Genomic DNA, 27,208 nt, shown 5'->3' with positions numbered 1-27,208 from the left:
CCCACAGATGTATTTACATTGAGGTTCTGTAATATGCTATTCACCTCCATTTCATTTACTTCAATTCCTGTATCAGCCATTGGTTCTCTCATTCCTGCAATATCACAGCCTGGATGATATACTCTTGCAAAGTATTCGCTTAGTAATTCTACTATTTCAGATAATTCAGTTACCTCCCTGCCATCGGCATTCCTTAGAATCATTTTGCCGTATATATTTTTTCTTTTACCTGCATCACATTGAAAGAACTGTTTGGGATTCACTTTAGCTTGCATTGCTAATTTCCTTTCATAATCTGCTTTTGCTTTTCTTACCACACTAGTTACCCTTCTGGCCTGTGCTTTTGTACTGTTCGTGTGTCTGCAAGTCATCTTTCTCCTTAAATTTCATCCACAATTGTTTCTTTTTTCGCAGCTCCAGCTTAATGGTGTTATGCATCCATTTAACTCCCACTTGATTTACTCTCCGGACTCTAGGTATGCAGTCAGCCATTATCTCCCTCAAATGCTCCTTAAATACGTTCCATGCACTATCAACATCCAGCCCTTGAAGTTTAACATGCCATGGCACTGATCCAAGCAATCTCCTAAGCTTGTCATTTATTTACCAGCTCAGTAATTCCACATGTACCCTGTCTTAACTGAAAATTTCACACATTTAGCCACTTCCCAGGTAAAGAGCTTATGATTACTCTCACTAATTGGTGGCAATATGGTCATATTCATAATAGTCAATTTCTCAGATGCAATTACTAGGCCAAGCCTCTCAAACCCCTAGTATATTCCATTACATGCTGTCTCAGGTAGTTATCCCTTAGTAACTGCATAAAATTCATTTCCTTCCTCCCATTTGTCCTCTCCTCCCTCCAATCAATGTTACCATAGTTGAAATTCCTCATAATAATTACCAGTCCTCCACTTATTGAGTCTATTTGCCTATGCATACTGTCTCCATTATCTATTCCATCGCATGGTCTATAGCAGCACCTAACTGTAAATTTTGTTCTGCTGACCTCACTCTCACACCAGATAACACCAAATGTGCTATTTTCACTATCCTGAAGTTGAACTTCTATTCTCTTTGGGTGTAGTTCATCAGTCATCAATAACACTCCCCCCCCCCCATTCTTTACTGTCTTTCCAACACACTATATCCCACTAACTATATCATTTTCTGTTAGCCATGTCTCACTAATGCCAATAACCTGTGGCCAGGAAGACCTAACCAAGGCCAAAAATTCATTCTCCTTATTCCAAATACTCCTGGCATTAGTGTACATAAAGTGCAGAAGTCCCCTACCCCCACCCCTATTTTGATGCCTTATATTAACTGTTCCATTTTGGTTTGTTATCCTTTGTCCTAACTTAGGCATATTATATACATTCTTACACTCCTTATTCCGAAGAGATAGATTCAGTAGATACTGTAAAACTACTGTAGACACTGATGTCTGCATGTCCTCTCAACAGCATCCCCACCCTCCCTAAAATTTCTAGTTTCCCTGATTCTGCACATCCACTTCATTCAGCAACAATTTTTCCAGTCTCCGAACACCAAATCCATTCAGATGCAAACCATCCTTCTTGTATAAATCCTTTCGCCAGTCAAATTCACTCCACACCACTCGTCCTGCATAACCTATTCATAGTCATTTGCAATTATGGCTCTCCTTGTCAACTCTATTCTGTCATTCCGCAGCAACAGACTAACTAGCTTAACTCTCTCACTCTTTCCTTTTGCTACCTCTAGTAATTCTTTCACGTCCTCTCTCATTGCAAATTTTGCACCATTTCAATCATTCATTCTGGCCACTACTATCATTTCTTTAACCCTATGCTTCTGTGCTCTAATAGCCTCACTTATATTATTAATTTTCACAACTGGAAAGCACGATTTTGTCAAATCCTCATCTATTACACCTTTTACTACTGAATCACTACATAACACTCTCTCCTTAATTTTTCGTTCACTCCCAATCATGTTCTCATTTATCTTATCACGTACTTGCTTCTTTTTGTTAGCTGATCCACTCAGTAGACATTTTTGTAATTACTCCAGTTGCCGCTTTGCCCTATGTATCACTCTGCGCTACCGAGCTATCTCCCTCATTGCAGCTAACTCTTCATTTTTTTTTTTTTATCAGTCAAACCATTCTCTCGCTCTGTACTTTTACTTTCACCATTAACTTTTAAACTCACTCTCTATGCTATCTGGCGTTACATCACAATTTTCTATTGCATTCTGATTTTCATCTACTATGCCAATCTCGCAACATGAGACACACACACACTTCAGATCTCGCTTTCATGACACTTTCCCACTACCATCACTCTCAAACTAAACTCTAGCCGCTCTCGGCAAAGCATACATTCCACAGACCTTACACTGGATGATTATCTTTGTTTATGAACTGAAGAATTTCTTCTGCACCATGAGTAATATATTTGACTTGAGACAGGAGAGCTTGAAGATTGTATTTCCTGCTTTATCTTTTCTCCATATTGCCTGCATGTTTACACCCTCACACTTTTGTATTATATCAATTAGTATTTTTAATTCTGTTAACATTTCTTCATCTGACAGTCTTTTAGTTTGAAAGGTGCAACCAGGTGATGATCGGTATCTGCATCAGCTACTCTGTAGATAAAGTTAATGTGCCATATGCTTATTGTTTATCATTACATGGTTATTCAGTTGCTTACTGTTCTATTTGGGAGAGCAAAGTCTATTTATGGATATTTTTTTCTGGGAAAGTATGTGCTACTAACTGTCAGCCCCCTGGGGGTGGAGGGATGCAATGCTAACAGCTCTAATACAATTGGTATTAATAGACTGTGCCAACTATTAGTCAATATCATTTCTTTTCCTATTTTAGCATTAAAGTCACCAAGAACATCAACCATTCTTTCTAGTTCTTCATAAAATTTATCTTTGACAATTATCCTTATTTTCTGCTGTTGCATAACCTGCTAATATCGAATACAGATATGAGCTCATCACCTACTGGTGTGAAGTTGTTAAATATGGCAAGATATCATCATAACCATAAAACCCACACCAATTTCACATCTATCATTATATGTTCCACTGTAGAATATTGTTCCATTCTTTTCTGCATATTTTTATGACCTTGTCATCACGGTTTCTTTGTAGCTAAAATTTGAATAATGCAATTTTCTATTACATCAATAATACAATGAAAAAATACTGGATGCAACAAAGTTAAAACTCAAACTTTGTTAGTCAGCTCTAGTCAGAGGCCATTGTAAACAGTCCTTTTTGTAAATCTAGCACCTGGTATCCTAACCCAGAAATTTTACATTAGATGGATAGTCAGCCTATCAAAGTAATCCCCAGCTGGAAGGATTAGGGTGTCTTTCTATACTTCAATTCTATCTGCTGACCTGCAACTCAATCACATGTTCCTTTTCTAGATCTATAAAACTTACATTAGATCCTTGTTATAATACCAGGATTTCTCAAATATTTCTCTTACATTCAAAATATGATCCTGACAACCTCTGTTGCCTTGCTAACTTGATCTTTGCGTTTCCCTTCAATAATTTTTCTTAGATTATTCTCAGATATCCTTACATATATCTTACCTGGAACATTTGGTAAGTTCAATGTTCAATTTTATTTCCCTTTTTATAAATGAGTACAATGAGAGCTTTACTCCATTTATTACAAATACAGCCTTCTGACCAGGCCTTTTTAATTATTCAGTAGATACTGTAAAACTTTTATACCTTCATGTTTCAGCATTTTTGGTCAAATATCATCTGCAAAGTGGAAATTACCTGCATTTCCACTTTGTTTTGGATGGCCTTTTCTACCTAAAGTATTTACATGCCCTCCTGACTGCATTTCTCTTGAATTTTTTCTATACTGTTCTGCCACTTCTTGTTTCATTTAGCAATCTTTCTATGTAATTGCTCCAGATGAATAACTTCATTTGTCTTGTCACCTCTAAAACATCTTGCCACCTACCTGATATTTATCTTCTATGTTCTTACCAGTCTTCCCACAAATTCCATTTAGCTACTGTTATCCACTACTTCGCATCATTACATTTTAATATGCATTTTCTCAGAGCACATGCTAACTTACTTGCAGAATTTTTGATAAACTTCTTTCTTCTCCATTACATCTAACTTCTGAGTCCATCAAAGACTATGATTTTTCTATCATTGCAGACAACTTCATCACACCTCTCTGGCTGAAACAATCAGTGTGTGTTCTTCAAGTGCCACTGAATCCCCACATGGATGAATAATATTTATTTCACCTCTGAAAGCTACTCAACTTTGGCTCTTTAATATTTTTGCATACACTTTTTTTCAATATGCAAATAATTTTTATCATGCTCAAACCAAATGGCAATCACTTCCAATTTTAAATCTCATGTATACTTTTGTGTGTCATACCAGTGAAAAGACATCACAATATATAATGATATAGTCATTGAGACTATTTCTTGTGGGTTCTCTCCATGGGAATTTGCATGTCATCTTCATTTTGGGACATAATGTTAGTGATGACTATTCTCTGTGCAGTATGTGTTTACCATTATTATTAGTTTTGCTTTCCTACATGTTTCCCACAATTCTATGTTTGGTATCCATTTCCTGCTCCGATCTTTAGATCTCCAATAAGGTCCAACTCATCGTTCATGTAAGCTGTCCTCTAAATACTAATATTAATTTTTTAAAAATTCCTCTACTTCATTAGAAGTTTTTGTAGAACCATAGGTACAAATAAGTCTTATCCACTTTCCCATTCTGATGTTTGTCCACATCACTACTTAAAATTGACTGCCATTCAAAAAGATTATCTTTATGATTAGTTGAATACTCTAGCTACTCCTTACTTTCTGTAATGATTAATGCCTGAATATAACCAGGTACTTTTTATTTAGAGGAATCTCACCTAAAATTGGAAGTGATCATCACTTAGGTTTTAAGCAGAAATGAATAACAATATGTAAGAAAGTTTTAAAAAGAACTAAAGTCAAACAATAAAATAGTTTGAAAGCATAAATCACACCATAGTCTCAGTGGCAAACTCGGAGAAAACACTGATTCAGATAGGGAAACATGAAGTTACCTGCAAAGATAAAAAGTTAAAGTGGACACAAGTTAAAGAAGCAGTCCTGGAAAATAAGAGAATACAAAAGTTCCTAGCAAATCAGCTGATAGATGCCCTAAAAAGAATATCCAGAAAAGTGTAAGACAGCTAAGCTATAGGTAAAAGCAGATAAACAAAACTCATGTGACGGCTTCGGTAAGAATGTAAACAAAAAATATCAAGTGGCAAAATATTCTAGAGGCTATTGAAAAAACTTAGAAATGGAGGAAAGAGTACTGTACAAGATGATTAAGGTCATATTTTTGATGTTTGGGGTGATTACACTGAAAGACTTAAATGAAACAAGTAATGAATGACAGAATGGTAGTAGAAAATATTCAAGAGGAATGCAAACAGGAATACAATATTTGAGGAAGAAAGAGTTATCAGGAGCCAGAAATGTGGAAACACAGCTGAAGTAGATGCCATTCAACTAAAAATGCTCAAATATGGAAGTATACAAATCTAGCAGTTAGTAAATTGCATAATTTAGAAGGCCTGATCAGAAGGTCAAATTTCAGATAAGGAAATATAGCATTCATAGCTCCATTTAAAAAGGGAAATAAAACAAAATATGAACATTACAGAGGAAATTCTCTGCTAAGTGTTTCAGGTAAGATTTATACAAGCATACTTGAGAAAAGGGTAAGAAAAATTGTGGAAGAGAAAGTAGGAAAAGAACAAGCTGGGTTTAAGCCAAACAGATATTGTCAAGGTAAGATTTTCATTTTATGACAAACAGTTGAGAAATAGTAGGCATGTAACAAGGTTCTGTATTTCAATTTTGTAAATCTCAAAAAGCATACAATGGCCCAGGAAAAGATTTTCACAATGCAGCAATTATATATAGTGCATAGAACATTATATTAAGCAATACATGGTCTATATTTAAGATGTAAGTCAGCTGAAGGAAACACAGGAAAACTGGTTGATGTAAAATCAGATATAAGAGAAGGTTCCCACCATCTCCACTCTAGTTCATTTATATAGATTGCATTACGAAAGAAAGTGGCATTAACTACATTGACACAATGGTGGTCCCATTGTATAAAGCTTTGATCCCACCACATCTGGGGGTCTTCTGGAATCACCAGGATTCAAAGAGATAAAGTAACCTTAGAGAGGGTGCAGAGGAGGATAACAAAAATTATATCAAGACTGTAAAATGTTAATTATGAGGAGAGAACGAGGGCATGCAGACTGCAGTTTGGTGGGTAAAAGACAAAGAGGGACATGATTGAGACATTAATGCTACTGAAGGTTTATTATCATGTTAACACCGAGGAGATTTTTCATATAGTAAAATGAGGGGAAGAAACAAGGACAAGGGATCATCTCTGGAAGATGCAAAAAGAGTGGTGAGTAAAAGGGTAAGAAGTTTTTTTGCATGGAGAATAGTAGAGCATAGAATGCATTACCTGAGGGAGTAGTGAATGTGCAGACAGTGGTGAGTTTAATGAGTGGTATGATAGACTTTGAATTGACTTCCCAGTCTTGTGACTCCAATGGAGGTCAGGAAAATAACAATAATAAATCTGATAGAATTGGAGATATGAAACTTTGCTCTTTGCTTTATGCAAATGATGTACTCCTAAATACACCCAGTGCAAGTCTCCAGGATTCTTTAACTAAATTAAATGATCACTAACAAATTTAGTATATGAAGATCAACAATAAAAAGACCAAAACTATGAAAATAGGTAGGAATAATAGAAAACTTCAGCTACATGCTCAATGAAGAATCTAGCAAAACATGAACCTAACAAAAACCTAGCATAGAACAAGCAAAATATTTCAGTTATTGTGGCACAATTTTTAGTGAAGATGGCAAATAAATACAGAAATAGACTGCAGAATAAGCAAAGCTGGTATAACAACTAGCTAATTGATCGAAGATAGACCACAGATAGAATTCTGAGAAAAATCAGGTGGCTGAACAGATTGCATCAATAGAAGAATCATCATTCAGGAATGTGTGAGTAAAGCTAATCCGAGATGGTAGGGTCACTTAAACAAAATAGTAGAAGACAGGTTAAGCAAAACAGTTGTTTCATGCCAGAGGGAAAAGTCTGAGAGCAAAACCAAGATCTAGGTGGATTGATCAATCAGAAGATCAAAATATTAGATATCACAATATTGGGGATGCTGACAAGTCAGACAAATTTGGAGGAAACTTTTGATAGATTAGAGGAAACTTTTGATAACCTTAATCATGTAGTACTGTCCTGGTATCTATCCTGTATATACCTTCTTGAAGGTGCATAACAGGAAATTGATGATGAATCTCACCTGTCTATGTCTTTGTTTCCATAACATCAATTACATCAGTGTAGTAATAATCTAATTCTTCTACCAATTCCACTTCTTTTCCATTGAATACTTATTATGCCGATGCTTCCCTTCCTATCTTCAATTCTGCTAATGTTCAAGTTTGTTCCAGTAGCTGACTTTTCATTCTTTGACCATTGTTTTGCTAACCAGAACCTTGTTTAACTTGATGACACCCCACCCAGCATGACGTCTTCTTGTTCTGCCATCAATGTCTTTTGCTTTTAGCCAATACAGAAATATAAACATTTGATTGGCTAAAGCCCAAACTACCAGTCCATCCCTGTTTGTTCAAGTAGAAGGTAAATATTGGATATTATTTCAGAAGCCCTCATCAATTCTCCACATATCTTAAAGGCAATGTGTGTCTGGTCTTCTCCTAGTTATTTACCTTTGACCCTAAAGCAACCCCCTTTAATTCCATTGTGTATGACAGTATTCATTTTACTATTGTGGTTTTGCAGATTTGGTAAGTTACCTGGATATCTGTATGATAGCAAATATAAGACAAAATGTAGATGTAAGTGAAAGATGGTCAAGACCGGAAAAATAAGTTTAAGGACAGATTAAGCTATTAAGGAATGTGCACTGCAGAGCTTGGCACATAATCAGTTTCTATGCAATATGTAATCTATAATCAGTTTCTATGCAATATCTCCCATGTATCTGTCTATCAGACAGATACATGGGAGATATTGCATAGAAAAATAGATGGAAAATGAGAGGCCATTTTCCCATCTAAGAATGAGGAAGCAAAAACGTTTTCCCATGGCAAGTGGTAAATAAGTGGCATGCAATGCCAGATTGGGTAGCAGTTTCAATACCAATTATGCATCAAGCCTTTCCATATAAGGTGTGATGCATATTGAGGTATGTGAGAGTTTGGTCAATGAATTTTCTGAATTCATGGAAGCCTAGAAATAATGCAAGTTTCTTCACTGGATGGCACTTAAAATTAGTGATATTCTTGGGCCTATCTCTGAATGGCTACCAGTTGAGGTTAAACTGCTCATTCAGTCTCCAAAAATTAGATAGGGCTAAAACAAAACAGCCTTGCCTATTCTCTATAAGGGAATAAACGGCATTAATGGTAAGAGTGAATTACCTAAGATGAAAAATGAAAGCTAGCTGTAAAGTTTAGGAACTTCTGCCTTATAATAGTTTCAATTACAAAGAATAAATTTAAGACTAGAATAAATAACATATAATTATAATAGAAATATATAATAAATAATAATAGAATAAATAAATTTAAAATACAAATTATATAAGAATGATAGGCAAATCTCATTAGATCAGATCAGTGAAAGAAAGTCGATTATGTTGAATCAAGACATTAAATATATAATTTATGTAACAAACAACTATGCAAAGATTAAAACATACATTGTTTTTTTTCTTTTGATTTTCCAGCTCTTCAGTTAATACAGCTACATCAGTTTTGTATTTGTTGAGTTCATCATGCAACTTGTTAAGTAATCCAGTTTGTTCCTCCATTCTGCAAAAACATTAGTCTCATGTACTGAGAAGAATGCAAACATCTATTAAATGAAAATGGAACATAAAATTTTAAATAATGGATTAAAAAAATAAAGCTCCACATTTTAAGAAAATGCTAAATTTAAATTAAACAAATTAAAGAAGTATTAAATAAACATGCTAATAACAAAAACTGCATGTTTATTATTTCTAAGCTGCAGCATGCTAAAATTAAGTTCTGTGTGTGTGCATGCAAGTGCAAATCCCACTCATAAAAGGTGTTAATCCATTGTTCATTAGTGGCTATGCATATGCTTAGATAGTCTGGAAACCCTGTTCTGCTAAAAAAAAAACGACTCCTTCAAGTGACAGTTCACATTAAGCGATAAATTCATCCACCACCCAAAGACATCGAAATATCCATGTGATAGTGGCACTTGACACTATGAAATATAGTGTTAGAATGTTGAAATGCAGGCACCTGAACCAACTAGGTAGGCTGACTAATATTAAATTCTTACTGAAAGAAAATAATTAATATAATAATTCAATCTAAAATACACTGTTTCCCAAATTAGCAAAACGCTGAATTGACATCTATAGTATGAACGGCTTTCAATATGCTCTGGCTCAAGATTTCATTACTTCACTTCACAGCCTACATTGCTGCCTTTTCCACTCTCCTAACATTGCTCTTTTTGACTACCTATCACTGAAAACGAATTTCTTACAAATTAATTACCTAAACTGTGAGACTGTCCTCCTAGGAGACTTATCAAATTCCTGGCATATACCCTCAGGGTGATGTACAGGATCTTATGATAGTATTACATGAAAAAGTTACATTACAAACGTCCTATCAACAATTTTCACTCCAGATTAGCCTGTTCTCTGTCCACATTGCAATATTATCAGATCTTATAATTCTGTCTTCTAAAGCATTTTTTACTGATCTTGGTCTTCCTCTGGGTCTTTTCCTGCAATCCTGGCAATGAACTTGTTTAGCTAATCTCTTATTCCCCATTCTGTTTAAGTGGCCATGCCACCTGAGACTAGTTCTGCTAACACATTCTAAATGTCAAGTTCTTTCCTAATATTCTCATTTTCAATATGATACTGCCATTGATGAAATCTGTTCATCCCCCCCCCCCCTAATCTTTCTTAGGACTCTCATATCTCGGGCCTCCAGTCTTTGATCAAGAGTTCTATTTCTAACCTATCTTCCAGATCCATAAGTTAAAATTGGTGTTTGAACACTCTCGTATACAGCTAGTTTAGTGTTTGACTAATCTCTCTCTTATCCCATATAAATTTATTCATTTGACTTAATACCATACTAGCTTTGCCAATTCTGCTGTATCTCCATATTTAATTTGCCATCTTCACTAAAAAGTGTGCCTAAATGTTTCACTTGTTCTATAGGTTCTCCATTCAGGATGAAGTTGATGCTTTCAATGTTCCTGGCTATTTTCATTGTATTGTCTTTTTAATGTGGATTTTCTTACTAAATTTACTACAGTAGTCATTCAATTTGTTTAGGGAATCCTGCAAACTTGTCCTGGATTTATTAAAAGTACATTATCTGCATAAAGTACAGAGCTGAGATCCAATTTTGATATTAGGTTTAATACCACTTTCCTTCATAATGCAATCCATACAGATGAATAACTGTAGAGACAATGTACATCCCTGTTGCACACCTCACTTAACATCCAACCATCTTCCTGTACCTCCATCAATTCTAACTGCTAATTTACAACTAAAACAGACTGTATTGCTTGACATAATGTCCCATTGACATCATATAACTGGAGTGTTTTGAACAGCTTTTCTCTTGGCACCTTGTCATATGCATTTTCTAAATCTACAAAACTTAAATACAGATCCTTGCTATATTCTCGTGATTTCCCAACTATCTGTCTTAAAGTGAAAATCTGATTCTGACAACCTCTGTACTTTTCACATTCAGCTTCATTCCTTTTTTATAGATGAGTACTATGAATGCTGTACTCTAATCATCTGGAACTTGATCTTATGACCAGGCTTTCTGAATTATGCAGGGTAGCCACTGTAAAACTTTTATACCTTCATATTTCAGCATTTCTGATTGAATATCATCTACTCCAGCTGCCTTTCCACATTTCCTTGGGTTTAACATCAATAACACAAATGGGCTCCCCCCTACTCCAATTCACAGATCAAGCTGGAGGGAAAGCTGAATCATTTACTATCAGTCATGACCTAACACAAATAGTCGATCTACTAAACTCTCTTAACTAGCTCTCCCTCCAAATACACTGCAGATGTCTGCTCTCCCCCTTAGCAATTCTGACCAAAATATTATTAAAATCCCTTCTCTACAAGTTTTAAAAGAGATATACCGTGAGTAGACACACATCGATACAAAATTAATAATGGAAAAAACTCACGTACAAAGATTATTTAATAGTATAATTTTCGCCTGTGTGAAAATTATATTATTAAACTATCATCAGTTATTGTTTAATTTGAGCTTAATATGTACTGAAGATGCCTGTGACACACAGGCAAAAATTATACTATTAAATAATCTTTGTATGCGAGTTTTTTTACGTTATTAATTTTGTATCCCTTCTCTACAGTTTGTCCTTCGATACAATCTCAGCCTTGTGGCACTATAATTGTGCCAACTAGGATGATCTGCAGAAATTTTATGCCATTTTCCCATGGTTAGTTTACTGCTTTTGTTCACCCAATCCAAACACCTGCACTGAACTAATAACTGAAATATGATCACTGGAATGAGAGTCTTCATTCCCCACTCTGCTGAAAACTTCCAATCTGCATTCAAGTGTTGGTCTCAAAAAAGTGCTTCTAAAGTCCATAATAAAAATGCAGATTATGTTCAATGGCTTAAATTAAAAACTCCAGCTTCTGATTCATATTACATAACAGCCAGAAATATGCATAAAAAAAGTTATCAATGATTTCAAATTCGACTTCATAATAAATAATTGCAATAAACTTGCCTGTTACTCAACTGGCAGTCAAGCCTTCTGGTTCCTTGCTAAGGCTGTTGGGCATAACTTCTACCCTTTCCTGTTGCATCTCTCTCTTGCATCCTGATGGCACCCTGGACCCCACTCAAGGAAAAGGCAGACCTCTTGGCATCAGTTTTTTTGACTCCAACTCCTGCCTGGACAGCCAAAGCAAATCACCTTCCATATCACTGCAAACTGTCCACTGCATGCCTACTCTGAACATTTGCCCAAAGAACATCAGGAAAACACTCATTGATCTGAATACTAATAAGGCTTCTAAGTCCAAATGGTATTCCTCCAGTTGTGCTCAAGACTTTGTACTCCAGAATTGACACTAATCCTGTATAACCTATATAAATTATCATATTCTACTGGTATCTACACAGCTGCATGAAAGCAAGTCTACATCCAGTCTCTACCCAAAAAGGGAGACAATAGTCAGTCATCTATCAATCAATTACTCTCATCTCAGCACTTTCAAAAGAGATGGAGAAGGTTATCAACTTGGAGTTTCGATACCTGGAGACTCAACAGTTTAGCGATTACAGTACGGATTCTGTCATTCTTGTTCTACAGCTGACCTCCTAGCTAATCTCATGCACCTCTGGACACAGGCCATGGAAAGATTTGGAGAAACTCATGTTATTGCTCTTGATATTTAAAAGGTATCTGATTGAGTCTTGCACTAAGGCCTCCTGAACAAGCTGCCATCTCATGGCCTCCCTCCTGCACTTTGATTGGACTGCCAGCTCACTAGTCATTCACTGTGTTATGGTGGAGGGCTTCCTGACATCAGATTTCTCCAATAATGGAGTGTCCCAAGTTCTGCACTCGCACCCATACTCTTCCTGCTTTACATCAATGACCTCCTTTCTCTGACTTCAAATCCTATTCACAGCTTCACCCATGACAGTACTCTTCATTCCTCATTAGATAAACCCTGTAGTACTCTAATATTAGATGCCTCAAGATCTCCCATAACCAGCGACTTAAACACCGACATCCTCAATACTTTAAATGGGGTGAAGAAAACTTAATAAATTTAAATGCCAAAAAACTCAAGCCTGCCTGATTACCTGCAAGAATCCTACTTCATCTCCTCTCACTTTTGATAATGTTCCAGTTTCCAATTACATATTTGGTTTAATCCTTTATCCAAGTGTAAGCAAACCAAGTTTGCACCTAAAGTATCTTTCAGGATTGGCGCAACTCGTGGTAAAGGTGGTATAAGTTCTCATCACTTGCCTTAGTATCCCATAATGCGAAGCACAAATCCTTATGGGTATGTATAATTACTGCTTTTTTATATTACTGTAAGCAGTATATATTACTGTAAGTGGTATAAGTGCTATGCATTATGGAAAGGATCTACCCAGACCAGTTTCGACCTTTATTGAAGTCTCGTCAGTGGGAGCTAGACCCAGAGGTGGTGATACTAAGGTGGAAGTAATGCAAAAGTCAAATCACCATATACCAGTTGCCAAAAGGTGTCAACACCTTATTATTAAAATTCTCTGGATTAGAGATAGTTGATAGAAGTTTTTTCACTTGGCTATGCTACCAATTACATATTTGATTTAATCCTTTATCCAAGTGTAAGCAAACAAAGTTTGCACCTGAAATATTTTCAGGAATGGGGCAACTCATGGTAAAGTGGTATAAGTTTTGATCACTTGCCTTAGTATCCCATAATGCAAAGCACATATCCTTATGGGTATGTATAATGCTATGCATTATACATACCCATAAGGTATGGGTTATTAAGGTTAAAACCAGTCTGGATAGTGATCCTTTTCATAATGTATAGCATTATATACCCATAAGGAAATGTGCTTTGCATTATGGGATACCAAGGCAAGTGATCAGAACTTATACCACCTTTACCACGAGTTGCCCCAGTACTGAAAATATTTCAGGCATGAACTTTGTTTGCTTACACTTGGATAAAGGATTAAATCAAATATGTAATTGGTATCATAGCCAAGTGAAAAAACTTCCATCAATGTTGCTGTTTCCTTTCAAGATCAGCTTTCTCTTCTTAGGTTGACTGTCACATCCAGTTTATCCTGGCAGAAACATATTACTTATAGCCTCTAAAAAGCTTGTTCTTTTTCATCCTAAACATTACTTCTCTTCTTCTCAACTCCTAACACTTCTAAGATCTGACCAACCTTGGAGTATTGTTCCCTTTAGGTGTTCTGTTTCAGCATTGTATTTGTTCTATAGGTACTTTCATGGACATTGCTCCTCTGAATTGGCTGATATCATTTATCCACTTTTTTCTTAACCATATAAGAACTAGGGCAACACCCATATGCTGTCCAGCTTCAAGCACACCAAACTAACTTCTCAACTTCCTTCATTCCATCCATCACTACTCTTTGGAATAATCTCCCCCATACTGCTTTTCCCACAGAAAACAACCTCCCATTCTAAGAAACATAACAGGCTACATCCTCTCCTCAATTAAATTCAGCTGAATAAATTTGATTTGTGTGTCAATGTGCAAATATATAGGAAAGGATAAAATCTTTTGGACAGTACTAAGCAAATGATCCAATAATTGATGTTTAATAGAACTTACAGAAAAAATCTTAAATTCTCAAAATTAAATTAACCAAGACTTCTTTGATAAATTTTATCTTTCCTGTAGCCTCAATCCAAGGTAAAAATGAAAAGAGAAGATAAAAAATGTACTATTAATACAACTAGAGAACACAAGCAAACACAACAGAACAAGTTATTTAGGCATAACATTTATATATGATCGATTAAATATGGAATATTTCATTTGTTGTACAGATAATGGGAAAAGCAACGTTAGTATGGTGGGAAGCGAGGTGACCGTATCTGTATAGAATAAAAGAAATATCAAAATTCCAAGCTAGCAATATACAAGATGGAGTTTAAACCAATTCAAACTATGCATCTGGCAGCTGGGTTAGAACTAGAACAAAGAACTCTCAGCTGACTGAAGATTAAAGACTATTAAAGAATAGTTAACATTAATGGTAGAATGATTAAAAATGAAGTCATCATAAAGAATTTGATATTCTTCTTCTTCTTCTTTGGCACTACAGCCCCCATATACCAGTTGATAATGCCTTGGCCTCCCATTTTTGGGTTTCATAACTCACTACAAGGTGGGGTCGTTAACCCCCACGCTCAACCATGTGTAATTGTCTGTGAAGCATTGTGCTCTTAAGACCGGTTTACCTGCTTTGCAGGAAGAAAAACCCTGCAGTCCACGTCCAGGACCACTAACTTGGCTACGTCTGAGAAAGATCCTTAGCTCCTCATGTCGGCAACGAGAATCGAACGCAAGACACTCCTTTCCCAGGCATATGGTTGCGGAGTGCATAACCACTCAGCTAACTGCACAAACCCTTGATATTATTACACTAAAAAATATGGGAACAGGGTTAATCTAAGGTGGTATAGTTATTCAGAATGAGAAAAGTTTAGTAAATTAGGTGTTGGATGCCAAGATTTCATGAAAAAGTTTTGAGGAAGATCAAGGTTGGTTAATGCGGCCAGTGTCACCAAAGACTAAAAAGTAACATCTGTCAATATGGACATCTAATAAGTACCAGATATGAAAAATCCTTCAAGTTATTAGACAATTTCTGAACTTCATAATTCAGAAACATTGAATTAGAAAGTGATCAGAGGATTCAATCATATCTTTATACACCTTTCTATTACAAATACTTGAAATTGTAAAATGCCTTGGACCTAGAGAGTAGATATATTATTTTCTTCAATGCACTGATGATGTTTGTAACATCAATTTTATTGATGGCCAATTTGAAATTTTCAGTGATAATGCAAAACAATGTGCTAGTTTTCTTCCTGAACAATGAAAACTGCAGAGTGCTCTCAGGTTGTCCAATGATGAAGGGCCAGAAAAGAAAGAAATGTCATATTTAATTTTTATTATAAACTGTACTCAGTGATGAATAGCCTTAATTTTTTGAATACTAAAAACTTCTCCATTGTATAAGCAGACATTCGAAATAGTGAATGACTGCTGTATGTAACACAGCTATAAGGAAATGATACATTATGAAGAGCTATCACAAAGTCCCATGGCAATAATCTATTTTAAGATTGCTACTGCTGATAGATGTTCAAGTGCACTGAATTTACTGCTCAACGATCCAACTTCCTGATATGCACACACCTTGTGGGTACATACCAAGATACTATGGGAGTACTACATGATTACAGTCCGACTACAGATGTGAGACCCCTTGACACTTCTACACATGGCAGAAGGCAAATCCATTCTGATAATAGGGTAATCAATGCGTTTCGTGGGATGGGTGTTTATTATTACATATCAGAAAATTAGCTTTTATTTTATGAAAATTCTAGTTTTTAAAATGGTAACTATTTTGCTTGTACGAGGGATATCCAGAAAATAAGTTCAGTTTTTAAATATTCCAATGCAGCACTGCAATCGCAATAGTGCACATGTGTGCTGAGTTTGTTGATTCGTTAGCAAGGCGTTCATGCCATTTTCAGACATTCTCACAGTGCGTATGCTTCTTGGTGTATGTTTATAATGTCTAAGAAAATCGAATCACCCGTGCCGGAGGATGGCAATGCATTCTTGAGCAGACTTGTCACCGGGGAGGAGACTTGGATGTCTCACACAACCCCTGAATCCAAACAACAGTCCATGGAGTGGAGACACACCTCATCACCAGTCAAGAAGAAATTGAAGACAACAGTTTCCAATGAAAATCATGTGCACTGTGTTTTGGGACAGACAAGGAATTTTGCTGGTAGATTTCTTGGGTCAAGTCTCCATAATCAACAAGCATGTACTGCCAAATCCTTAAGAAACTACCTGGCATGCTTACCAGGGGCATTGTTTTGATTCATGATTTCTACTATCATTCTGCAATTGCTTGTTTTATTTAACAGCCTCTCAATACGATTACTCCAAATATTCAGAATATTTTTATCTTGTTTTTATATATTCGTTATCATCTTTGATTCCTTTTACAGTACTCTTTCCTCCATGTCTAAATTTTTCAAGCTTCCATAACATTTCGCCATCATCCTAATATTTATTCTCTATATAAAGTTTGTCATCACATAACTTATTTGCTTTTACACAGTTTAGCTCTGACATTTTTCTTTGTACTCACTCAGATCTGCTGACTTCAGTGGTGAAATTTGACAGAGACATGTTACAAAAACATTTGAAGCATTTAAGATGGAATCAAAAAAGCAGCTGTCTATGATTGCCTCTTAAGCTTCCTATGTCCATGCAGTTCTGATTTTTCTATTATCCTTACAAACAACTTTACGATATGCCTCCCTAGGTAAATCAATTTCTGAATTGTTTGCAACTGAATCTTCAAGGTTTAACAATGTTAAGGATCACCATTTAAAAAAATTCGAGGCCCTTCACAATTTGGTTGGGCTATTCTCAACCATAACTATGACAAGAAGGTATAGCAGTGAATCTTTCATCACGGACACTCTTAGAAGATGCTGTCAATACTTAGTCAAGGGCAGAATTTTGCCATCACTCACAAAAAATGATCACGGAAACAATTTCACACAAGTGACTATAGGTCTGAAACACTATCTCTAAAATCAGCATCTGCTGTGAAGCACCCCTCCCCTTACACAAACACACCTCAACAAATATGGTTGCATTAATTTGCCAACAATTTGGTGGACAGTCATTATGAGACTAATAGCCTGACTTCTCTGAATTATCTTTAAGGTTAACTGGCCCCACAGAGGGTGCCTTGTGAGGACATTAGTTCTGCATCAGTTACAAAGTGAATTTTTTTTTTTTTTTTTTTTTTTTTTTTTTTTTATGTTTGAGCATAGTGCTTGTCACAGTTATAATTTGCACTTTGATTATGCTATATAGAAAACCAGAAAATATTAAGTTCAATAATCCCCCCCCCCATCTCTTGGCATTGTTTGTACTGTGAAGTACTAATATGAATAATCAACAACACCTAAGCCTTTCAAATAAATTCACTTCTAAAAGCTGATCAACTTTAATTCTTTTTAAAACTTTCTTACATACTTTTCAATGTATTTATTTTATACTGCTTATAAACCAAGTGATGATCACTTTCAATTTCAAATTTCAAATCCCTGAATACTCTTGTATCCTGATTGTGGAGGTATTCAACTATAACAATCTTATTGACTGTTTTTTCGCTGTGTCTTCTCTCATTGAGCATTTGAGCTCATCATAATAATGAAATATGATGTTAGTAATGACTAGTCTAGGTCCTGAACAGAAAATCCAAAAAAGCAATTACCATAGTTATTAGCTTTTTCTCTAAATTCTCCAAGAACATTTCTATATGCCTGGAATTCATTTCCTGCCTTTCTGTTTACATCTTCAACATGGATCAACTTTTCCATTTTCTTTAATCAACAATCTCTACACCCAAAATTCTTCACTGCTGAATATACATATTTCTAATAGTCTATCCAACGCAACAATAATATCTAATGGTTACAATGATGTGGTAACCATCACTAAAGAAAAGGTGCATCCTTTACTTGAATGAAGATATTAATATTCTGAGTGGCTGGTTGTTATAAACCCCCCTCTCTCTCTCTCTCTCTGTGTGTGTGATACTATAGATAGTAGTATTCTCTAAAATCCTGTTGATTTTAAAACCAACAGAATGGGATGTTTATCATGATAGAAGTCTCAGAATTAAACTCCTGCTCTTGCTATTTAGATAAAATTTCATGCTTTAGTTGAAGGTCATTGATTTGTAAGGGTCGATGAAGCTCTTATACAGTTACAAGAAGTGACACCTTTACCAAATTTGGTAGCAGCACTTTTGTTTATACTAAATTCACAGCATTTGGTATATATGTCCCAGATGTACTCAAAAGCTTTATCATGCTACCGCAAGTTACATACAAAATTTAGGGATTGTACAGTTATTTTTAAAGAAAAATCTGTAAAAGTGTTTGGACCCTTCAGGTATAGAGAGAAGCTAACAAAAGCTCTACAACATTTTAATTTTTGACAGCAGGAGGCTGTTGTGCTAAATTTGATGACAAATTTTATTCCATTTTATCAGATGTCATGAGACATTTTCTTCCCTCTTAGATAAAAAATTATAAATCTTAAGATTGATATTTTACACATCTAATAGAAAAGAATTATATAGGATTTGTTTCAAAAGCCTGGAAAATTCTTTTATTATGTCACACAAATAAAGGGTTTAATTCTTAGTGAAAGCAGACTACTTAATCCAAATGGATTCTCTTTTTAATTTTTTTTTTTATTATATAAGAGGGTGTATATCTATAGTACATTAAGTTTGAATCATGGAGCATTTTTTAAATTTTATTTATTTACATAATCTGGTTGGTTTATGGTATACTGGTAGAAGAACAACATTACTACGCTATTACAATACCAGCATAATCTGGAAAAATCTCCAAACTGTGACAGACAAGACTTCTAAAGCTACTAAGAAAACAAGGAATTAAAGATGCATGGACCCTCCCCTTTATTAAGTAAAATCTCAGGTAAGTGTCTATCTACTACTCAAAAACTGCCTCAGGAGAGAGATATTGCACATGTCAGAAACACACACACACACACACATGAAAGAAAGAAAGCATATCCAAAGTAACCTCTCATACAACTAAAAAAAGAACACCAAGTTCTTTGGCAGCATATAGAAATAACCTGCACATTGAACATAATTCTGTTAGAATATTCAAGGAAGCTTTAGAAATGCTACGAAACCTCAACCAATGCAATAAAAAAAGCAATGAATTATTTTATGTTGGTATGCTTTGCTTCATTAAAAATCTAAATAACATCTCTAACAGATTTCGAATAAATTCTCATATGATTCGAATTAATTCTCAAAAGATTAATCCAATTAATTGTGCTTCAAATACTGCTAGTTTAGAACTAGTAAATGCTGTTGCTAAGGGAGTGGAACATCAGGTACGTGAAACTAGCAGAGTTAATAAATTAGTAATTTTACAACTCATTCTCCATGTTCTAACTCTACCAATAATCAGTTTAACATAAAATTCTATTATTTTTAGTGCTTTTATTCTTATTTTTCAAGTTTAAACTTTTTTTTTTTTTTTTTTTTTACAAAAGCTTAATAAGCATATCAATTAATTTTTGACATATGTCTGTCTTTCTTCCTTAATGTACAAACTCATTTTAATATCTGTTCATGGCTAAGAAGCAATATGCATCCATCTTTCAATTCCAAACAATTCGTGGTGCCACCAATTCCTTATTTCCATTCCTTCAATCTATATGGCATCATCAGTACTGCTAAATTTTTTTAAAAATGTAAATATTTCATTATAAAATTACACAAAAACAGTTAATATATCTTAAAAATTAGTGAATAATAAAATTATACAAAATCTTAAGTGTGTTAAGTATTAAAATTTAGGTCATTGTTAAAACTAACAGCAGCCTAAGTCATAACACTGACACGAGTCAATGTTAGTCAACAAAAGGAACTAATAATATCCACAATGTGTGCGTATTTTGCTCTTAGAAAATAGAAAAATGGTAACACTTACAGCCTTTCATGCTCCATGAAATCAATAACATTTTCTTTTGTTACATTTTCCCCATCTGCTGCCTTAAAAAAAAAAATAATAATAAAAATTTGTTGAACAGAACATGGAAAATCAAATTATAAAAAATAACAAAATGGTATTTAGTTACTAAATAAATGTATATTTACACATACTTCTGGAGAAATTTCGCCATTATGATGTGAAAATTCTGATCCCTCAGCAGCTATTCTTTCAGTACTTGCAGCTAGTTGAGCTTGGAGACTTTCATTTTCTAGCTTTAAATCATCAATCTGATGAATATAATCATTCTGCTTATTTGTTAGTTCAACCACTTCATCCCTCAAATGATCCAGACATGCTGCTAGCTCTAAATGCTGCTGATGAGCTTCCTATTGAAAAATGGGAGGAAGTCAAAACCAGAGCTATGCAAATTAAGATAAGAATATTCCTTCAAGAATACTGTACCAGTTTAAAAAATGGTTCAAAAAACTGTCTTATTTTGATCAAAACATTCTTTCCTTCATATCTATAATTTTAGTGAACATTTTTTTTTAATGTATACATTTACTGGCTAAATGTTTTTAACAGTAAGAAATTAACTATTATTTAATGGCTAATATAGCCTACTTTTGTTTAGGAGTGGACCCCCCCCCTTTTTTTTAACAAAAAAAAGGGGGGAGCACACTGCTTATGTTATTGGCTCTTTACCCAAAATTCTAGGGCATTACTAAAGTGTTATAAAACTAATATATGAAGAATAAAAATAGGAGAAATTTGGACATAGCTTTTTTGGATGTTGTTTTCTGTCTCATCATTCCAGAGATGTGCCTTCATATAACAGCATATGAAGGCACATCATATGCTCCAAAACATAAAAATTAGCTCATGACTCTGACCAACAGAATACAACACAGACACACCAAAGACAAAAACACCAAGCCAGCATGACCATGATATAGCCTCCACCCCCCCCCCACGAGCTCTGAAGACTACGCACTGTCAAAATGGCTCACAGCCTGCTACTCCCACCCCTGATCTTATCCCATCATGTCCTTCTCCTTCCCCAAAAATTTCTATTTTGCACCTCCCTCCCAAAAAATTCACATACCTCTTGACTCACCAATAATTCTCCCACATCTCTCTATCCCCACATTTCCAACCTCCCCCCCCCACTCCTTTCAGTCATGCTTAAACAGAAGACAAATGTATATCACCATATGCTGGATGCTGCTGAATAACAAGACAACCAGCAACATCCTACAAAGGTATGTCTGAATTATTCTTCCTATATATTCTTCATATATCTGTCTTTAAAACATCAGTAATGCCCTAAAAATTGAGTAAAAACCCAATGACATTATAAGAAGGGGGTACTCCGAAACAAAAATAGGCTAAATAGCCATAAAAATAATATTTACTTACAGGAGTAATATGTAAATTTTTTTAGAAATAATACCTATATATATTTTTAAATAAGTTAGAAAATTATTGAACTTTTATAGTTATCTTAGATTAGCTACTTAGGTGGCACTTTTTTAGACTTGTCTGTTAATGTTTAATTGCCATTCTGTAATCTTGTACTGATGATGCCCATGATACTTAGGTGAAAATTCTATGCTAATAAAGTTTAAATGAATTTTTCTCAAAGTTTTATAATTTTTTTAAGAATAGTTAAGTACCACAAAAATTAACTCTGCAGCATAAAAATTTCTTCACTACAATTTGAAGCAGTCATTTTTAAGGGACATCATCATTAGTGCTGAATTTAGTCATTCTGAAATGACCACAAATCATCTAAAAATAAATAGTCATGTAATCATTCTGAATAAACTATGTTCAGAACAACTTCAAAGCTGTTCTTTATGTAAAATGTTTATGTAATATATTGTACATTAGTACCATGAATGAGCAAGGGATTAAATAATCCAAAAAAATCTGCTTCAGAGACCAAACATGGAACTTCTTTAAGAAAATCTGCATTGGTGAGCAAAGTGATGGCCTCATGCTCAACAACAAATTCATCTGCCACCTAAAGCCATTCAGAATTCTTCATGCCCAGAGTGAGATTTGAATCCATGACCTACTGGATGGAGAGTAGACCCACTATCCACTCAAGCAACCAAGTTGACAATAATCCTTTTATAACAAATGAAGAAAGAAAGAAAGAAAAATAAAATGAAGAAATAATTAGATCATTAATTCCCCTCAAATCAAACCTAAGGGAAATGTAATACTGTAATTACTCCAAGCTTTCATACTTCATCCTTAAAGCACATTATAGTACCATTTCAAATACTTAAAATCACTGACATTAAGCGTCAGCTGCCAGTAAGGATTTGGAAAACCTTTAGTGCTGTTACAAGATGTTATACAACTTGCCAGTAACAAACTTTCTGAAGGAGGAGGTGGGGAAGATATTCAGGTTTAATGATATCTGAATACTTTTCATAATATTTTGTTATACTGTTTAAATTCCTACATTCTACATTTTTTTCCCAAGTTACAAAATTTATCACCTGCTGTTGAAATTATTTTTTTTTTTAAATTCGATGTTATTGCCTGTTATACGCATATGAATTACAAATCACTACTGGAAAGAAATTATTTATTTTTAATGTCAATTTCTTTCATGAAAGGTTGTAAAGACAGTACATTTAATATTATGAAATAAGCTATACGTTATACAATTGGGACATTGCTCAAATGATCAAACACTAAACTTTTTCTAACACCTAAGGCTTCTATAAGCAGGATAAGTCTCATACCTAGCAATGAAAATAGAAAATAATCTATAACACAAACCCAAAACCACCTATCCTACAGTTGAATTTGAACTGACAGTTAACATTGGTGAAAGCAGATAACACAATCCACTCTAACAACCAAGAGAACTTTTTTTTTTATAGCAATATCAAAGTAACTAATAATAATATTATGCAGTACAACTGTCTTGGGGAAAACAGAGGAAGATCTAAGCTAAGCTAATAACTGATCTATACCATACATAAAAATATACAACTAGAAATGTTTTAGAATTAGTGGTATTCTGAATCTATGGTTTACATAGCTTCTTAGGTTTAACTATAAAAATAAACAAGCAAACTTTTTCATTATGGAGTTCCATACAAAGATGAACTGGTTTGTTTTTTTTTAATAGTTACCTTTTTCAAAATTAAGTTACTGAAAGGAAAGTATTATTGTGTTATTTAATGTGAATAATAACATAATGGTGCTTACTTAAGCAAAGTGGATATTAGATCCAGCATTATTTAAAATGCCAAATGTAGAAACTATGAAAGTTTCATAAGTTAATCAGAGAGTTTGCAGGAATACATTCCTCAGCATCCCCGAGTTGCCATAGTGTGGACTACTTAAAAAACATAGGCACCGCCCAGGCATCTACATATTCGCCTTTTATTAGTCCATTTTTATTATTATTATTATTATTATTTTGACACCTCCAGGGAGTCCAAAGACTCATCGAGGGAGAGTGTGCCGACAGCATCGAACGATTGTCCCCCTTCCAACTACTAACCGCGTTCAAACTTACTTAACTGAGCCATTAGTAGCAGAGGCTCTACCAATCGACCAACCTTCGCCGGCAATTTTTGATAAGGTTTCACTGACCTGACAGCTGTTTTGAACTGGTTGGTTCTCTTCAAAGACCAAGCAGAAACTTTGAGAGAGCAAAAACTCTCGTTTCAGTACTTAGGAACTTGAAATGTCAGAGAAATGTATTTTTCATAAGTGAACTCTCAGTCGGTGCATAGAATTAATTAATTAAACTAAAATAACTAAAAATTTTAAATTTCAATTTTTAAAAATTTAAACTAAAAATAACTTAAAAAATAACTAAAATTTAAAAAAAATTAATAAAAAATGGAATAATAAAAGGTGAATATACAGATGCCTGGGCAGCGCCTATGTCTTTTAAGTAGTCCACGCTAAGGCAACCTGGGGATGACAAGGAAAGTATTCCCTCAATCTCTCTGGTTAACTTACGAAACTTTCAAAGTTTCTACATTCCGCTTTTCTAAGCAGAATGTAGAAACTGAAGCCATCTGGCTCTTTATTTGAGTAATATAATGATGCTATTTGCTTACCTCTGTAATAGAGAATCAAGAGATGAGAATCTCTTGATTCTCATCTGAATCAAGAGAAATAAATGTGCAGTCGTTTCAAAGAGAAAGTCATCAGAAATATGAAAAAATTATGTAAACATTTTGAAATAAAATATGATAAAAACCTCAAGGTCAAAATGTAAAAAAGGGGGATAAGATAGTAAGTAAATTCAGAATAAGGAAATAAATAAAAATATAGCAAAAATCACAAAAGAACTAAAAATATAGAAATAGTACAGAGAATGGAATGATGGAATTAAAATTAAAATGTAAACCACAGTAGAAAAGATTTTTTAAAAAGACAGAGAACTTAAAACATACCAAAAATATATAAGTATGTAAAATTTAAAATAATGTCAGAGAACAAACTCAATGTGTTTTAAATTCTCTTTTTTAATTGACTAATATTATTTGACTTTTTTTTTTTTTTTTTAATTTTCTACATATTATTCTTTATCTTTTCAAGAGGAATGCAATCAGAAGTATATTTCAATGAAACACTTGAAAGAGAAAAGGCATTGAAATATAGGAAATGCAGCTAGAGTAGATTGTATTTAAGAAATGCTCAGGTCTAATACTGGGAGTGGAGCAGAGTTCTCACAGTACCTATCTATAAAAAAAAGACGATGAATGTACATGTGAGAATTACAGGAATTTCCCTATGGGTGTTCCAGATAAGATTAATGCTAGTATACGTAGAAAAAGGCTAAGAAAAATTGTGCAAGGGAAATTGGAAGAAGAACAAGTTGGGTTGCAGGCAAATCAGGTTGTCAGGATCTGAGTTTCACTTTAACACAGTTGAGAAAGCATGGAAAAAGAACAAGAATTTGTATTTTAGTCTTAGAGATCTGGGAAAGGCAAATGACAAAAAGCAAAAGAAAAAAGCTGCACAAAATGCTTTTGTATGATGTTAGCATGACAATCTAACAAACAAGTCTACATATGACTAAGAGGCATAACTGTGGTCCCAAGACAGTCTGTCAGGAACAAGATTGCTGCTGTCTGAGAAGGCTTGCGCAGATAAACAGAACTTCATCTGAGTAGCAATTGACCAAAGCATTTAATAAATGCTGTTCCTGCCTTAAATCTCACTGAACTATGAGCAGGTAACTGAAGAGGATAGGTACTGGCAATTGCATGCCTATACAGAAACCACTGATTTCTGCAAAGAACTGGAAAATTCGACTACAGCAGTGTCAGGAACACCGTGACTGGACACTGGTAAAACTGATGTGGTCCAGCAAGTCATGGTAAGCCTTGGTCTTTACCAACAGTGGCCAGACAGTTTGGCAGGAGCCCCATGAAGCAATGAACCCAAGTTGCCTTGTAAACATAACTCAGGGTTCTGGAGGTGGTGTTATGTGTGCAGAATATTCCGTTGGTATAGAATGGGTTCCCTGATATTGTTGGAAAATCAGGTGTCCTCTAAGGAACACTGTAGCTGATCAAGTCCATCCTGCAATTTTGACTTTTTATCCAGCAGGTGATGGCAGTTTCATGGATGTCAATGCTGCTGTCCATCATGCAAGAATTGTTCAGCAGTGGTTCAGAGAACATGACAGTGACTTCAAAAATCTTCCCAGGGCACCACAAAGCCCGAATTTGAATCCCACTGAGAATGAATGGGATATGTTAGAAAAACAAACCTGGGAGAAAAGTCCTCTCCTGTCAACTATGAGCCAGTTAAAGGACTGTCTGGTAAATGCCTGATATGTTGTAGACATACATGTAATCAAACACTCTGTGGATCCAAAAATTCAGGCTAAAAGAGGTCCAACACAGTATTCAAATAAGTTTCTAATCCAGTGGCCGGTATGTGTACTATCATAATATCTTGCACATCCCTTGAGGGAGTACATGCTTTTATGTTGAGCTCACACATGACAAGTTGGTTAATCAACTTATAATATGCTAGCACAGTGTATGGGTAGTGGGCTGAAAAAAGAGAAACTTGATTACATTTGATTTAAAAGCCTGTATATTGTATTCCTTGGGAAACACATAAGGAGAGAAGACTGTTCCACAATACAACAGTACCAGGGATGAAAGAAGAGGAAAAGAAACCTGTTCTGTGGTTTTCAAGGTGTACTGTGAAGGGATGTTGGGTGGCAGCTGCATATGTTACAATGGATTTAGAAGTGAGTGGGAGAATTATTGATGCTATTTCATATGAACATCTACCATGAAAATATTTACAGAATACAAATATTGCAGAAACCAAATGCCTGCGAGAAAGTGGGAGGAATGAATTGGTAAGAGAATGGGTTATTAATCAATCTAATTGCCCTCCTGAGCCAAGCATTTTAGGGGGTCCTTAAGGTCTCCACTCCAAGTGTGAGAGTACTATTCGATAACTGGGTGGATTTGTGATTTGTATAAAGTTAACAGCTGTTCAGAAGTGAAGTAACGTCTTGAGTGAAAGAGAAATCCATTTTTTAGAAGCTGAGGAGGAAATGGTTGTGATGTGTTTATGGTGTTAGGGTGATTCTAAGAAGAGAAATCATTCAAGTTTCTATACACTACAAGTTTCTTGCTGTTTGCTCTTTCCAATCTGTTTTAGAA

The 27,208-nt window shown here is 34.8% G+C and overlaps 1 protein-coding gene across 4 annotated transcripts in view; it reads right to left on the bottom strand.

Moving 5' to 3' along the window:
* The window catches only part of LOC150102363 (uncharacterized), a 445,051-nt gene that overhangs the window by 287,433 nt on the left and 130,410 nt on the right, over window positions 1-27,208 (bottom strand). For all 4 annotated transcript variants that reach the window (XM_090398788.1, XM_090398787.1, XM_090398791.1 and 1 more), the window contains exons 7-9: window positions 20,699-20,914; window positions 20,526-20,587; window positions 8,842-8,953 (exon numbers count right to left, since the gene is read on the bottom strand). In XM_090398788.1, coding sequence (XP_090254914.1) covers window positions 8,842-8,953; window positions 20,526-20,587; window positions 20,699-20,914 — 390 coding nt within the window. The remainder of the gene's footprint in view (window positions 1-8,841; window positions 8,954-20,525; window positions 20,588-20,698; window positions 20,915-27,208) is intronic.

Source organism: Typopeltis vanoorti, chromosome 10 (genome assembly GCF_054136105.1).
Source record: "Typopeltis vanoorti isolate ZY-2024b chromosome 10, IOZ_Tvanoo_1.0, whole genome shotgun sequence".
NCBI classification, from domain to species: Eukaryota; Metazoa; Arthropoda; class Arachnida; order Uropygi; family Thelyphonidae; genus Typopeltis; species Typopeltis vanoorti.
This window is presented reverse-complemented; position numbering and strand designations above follow the sequence as displayed.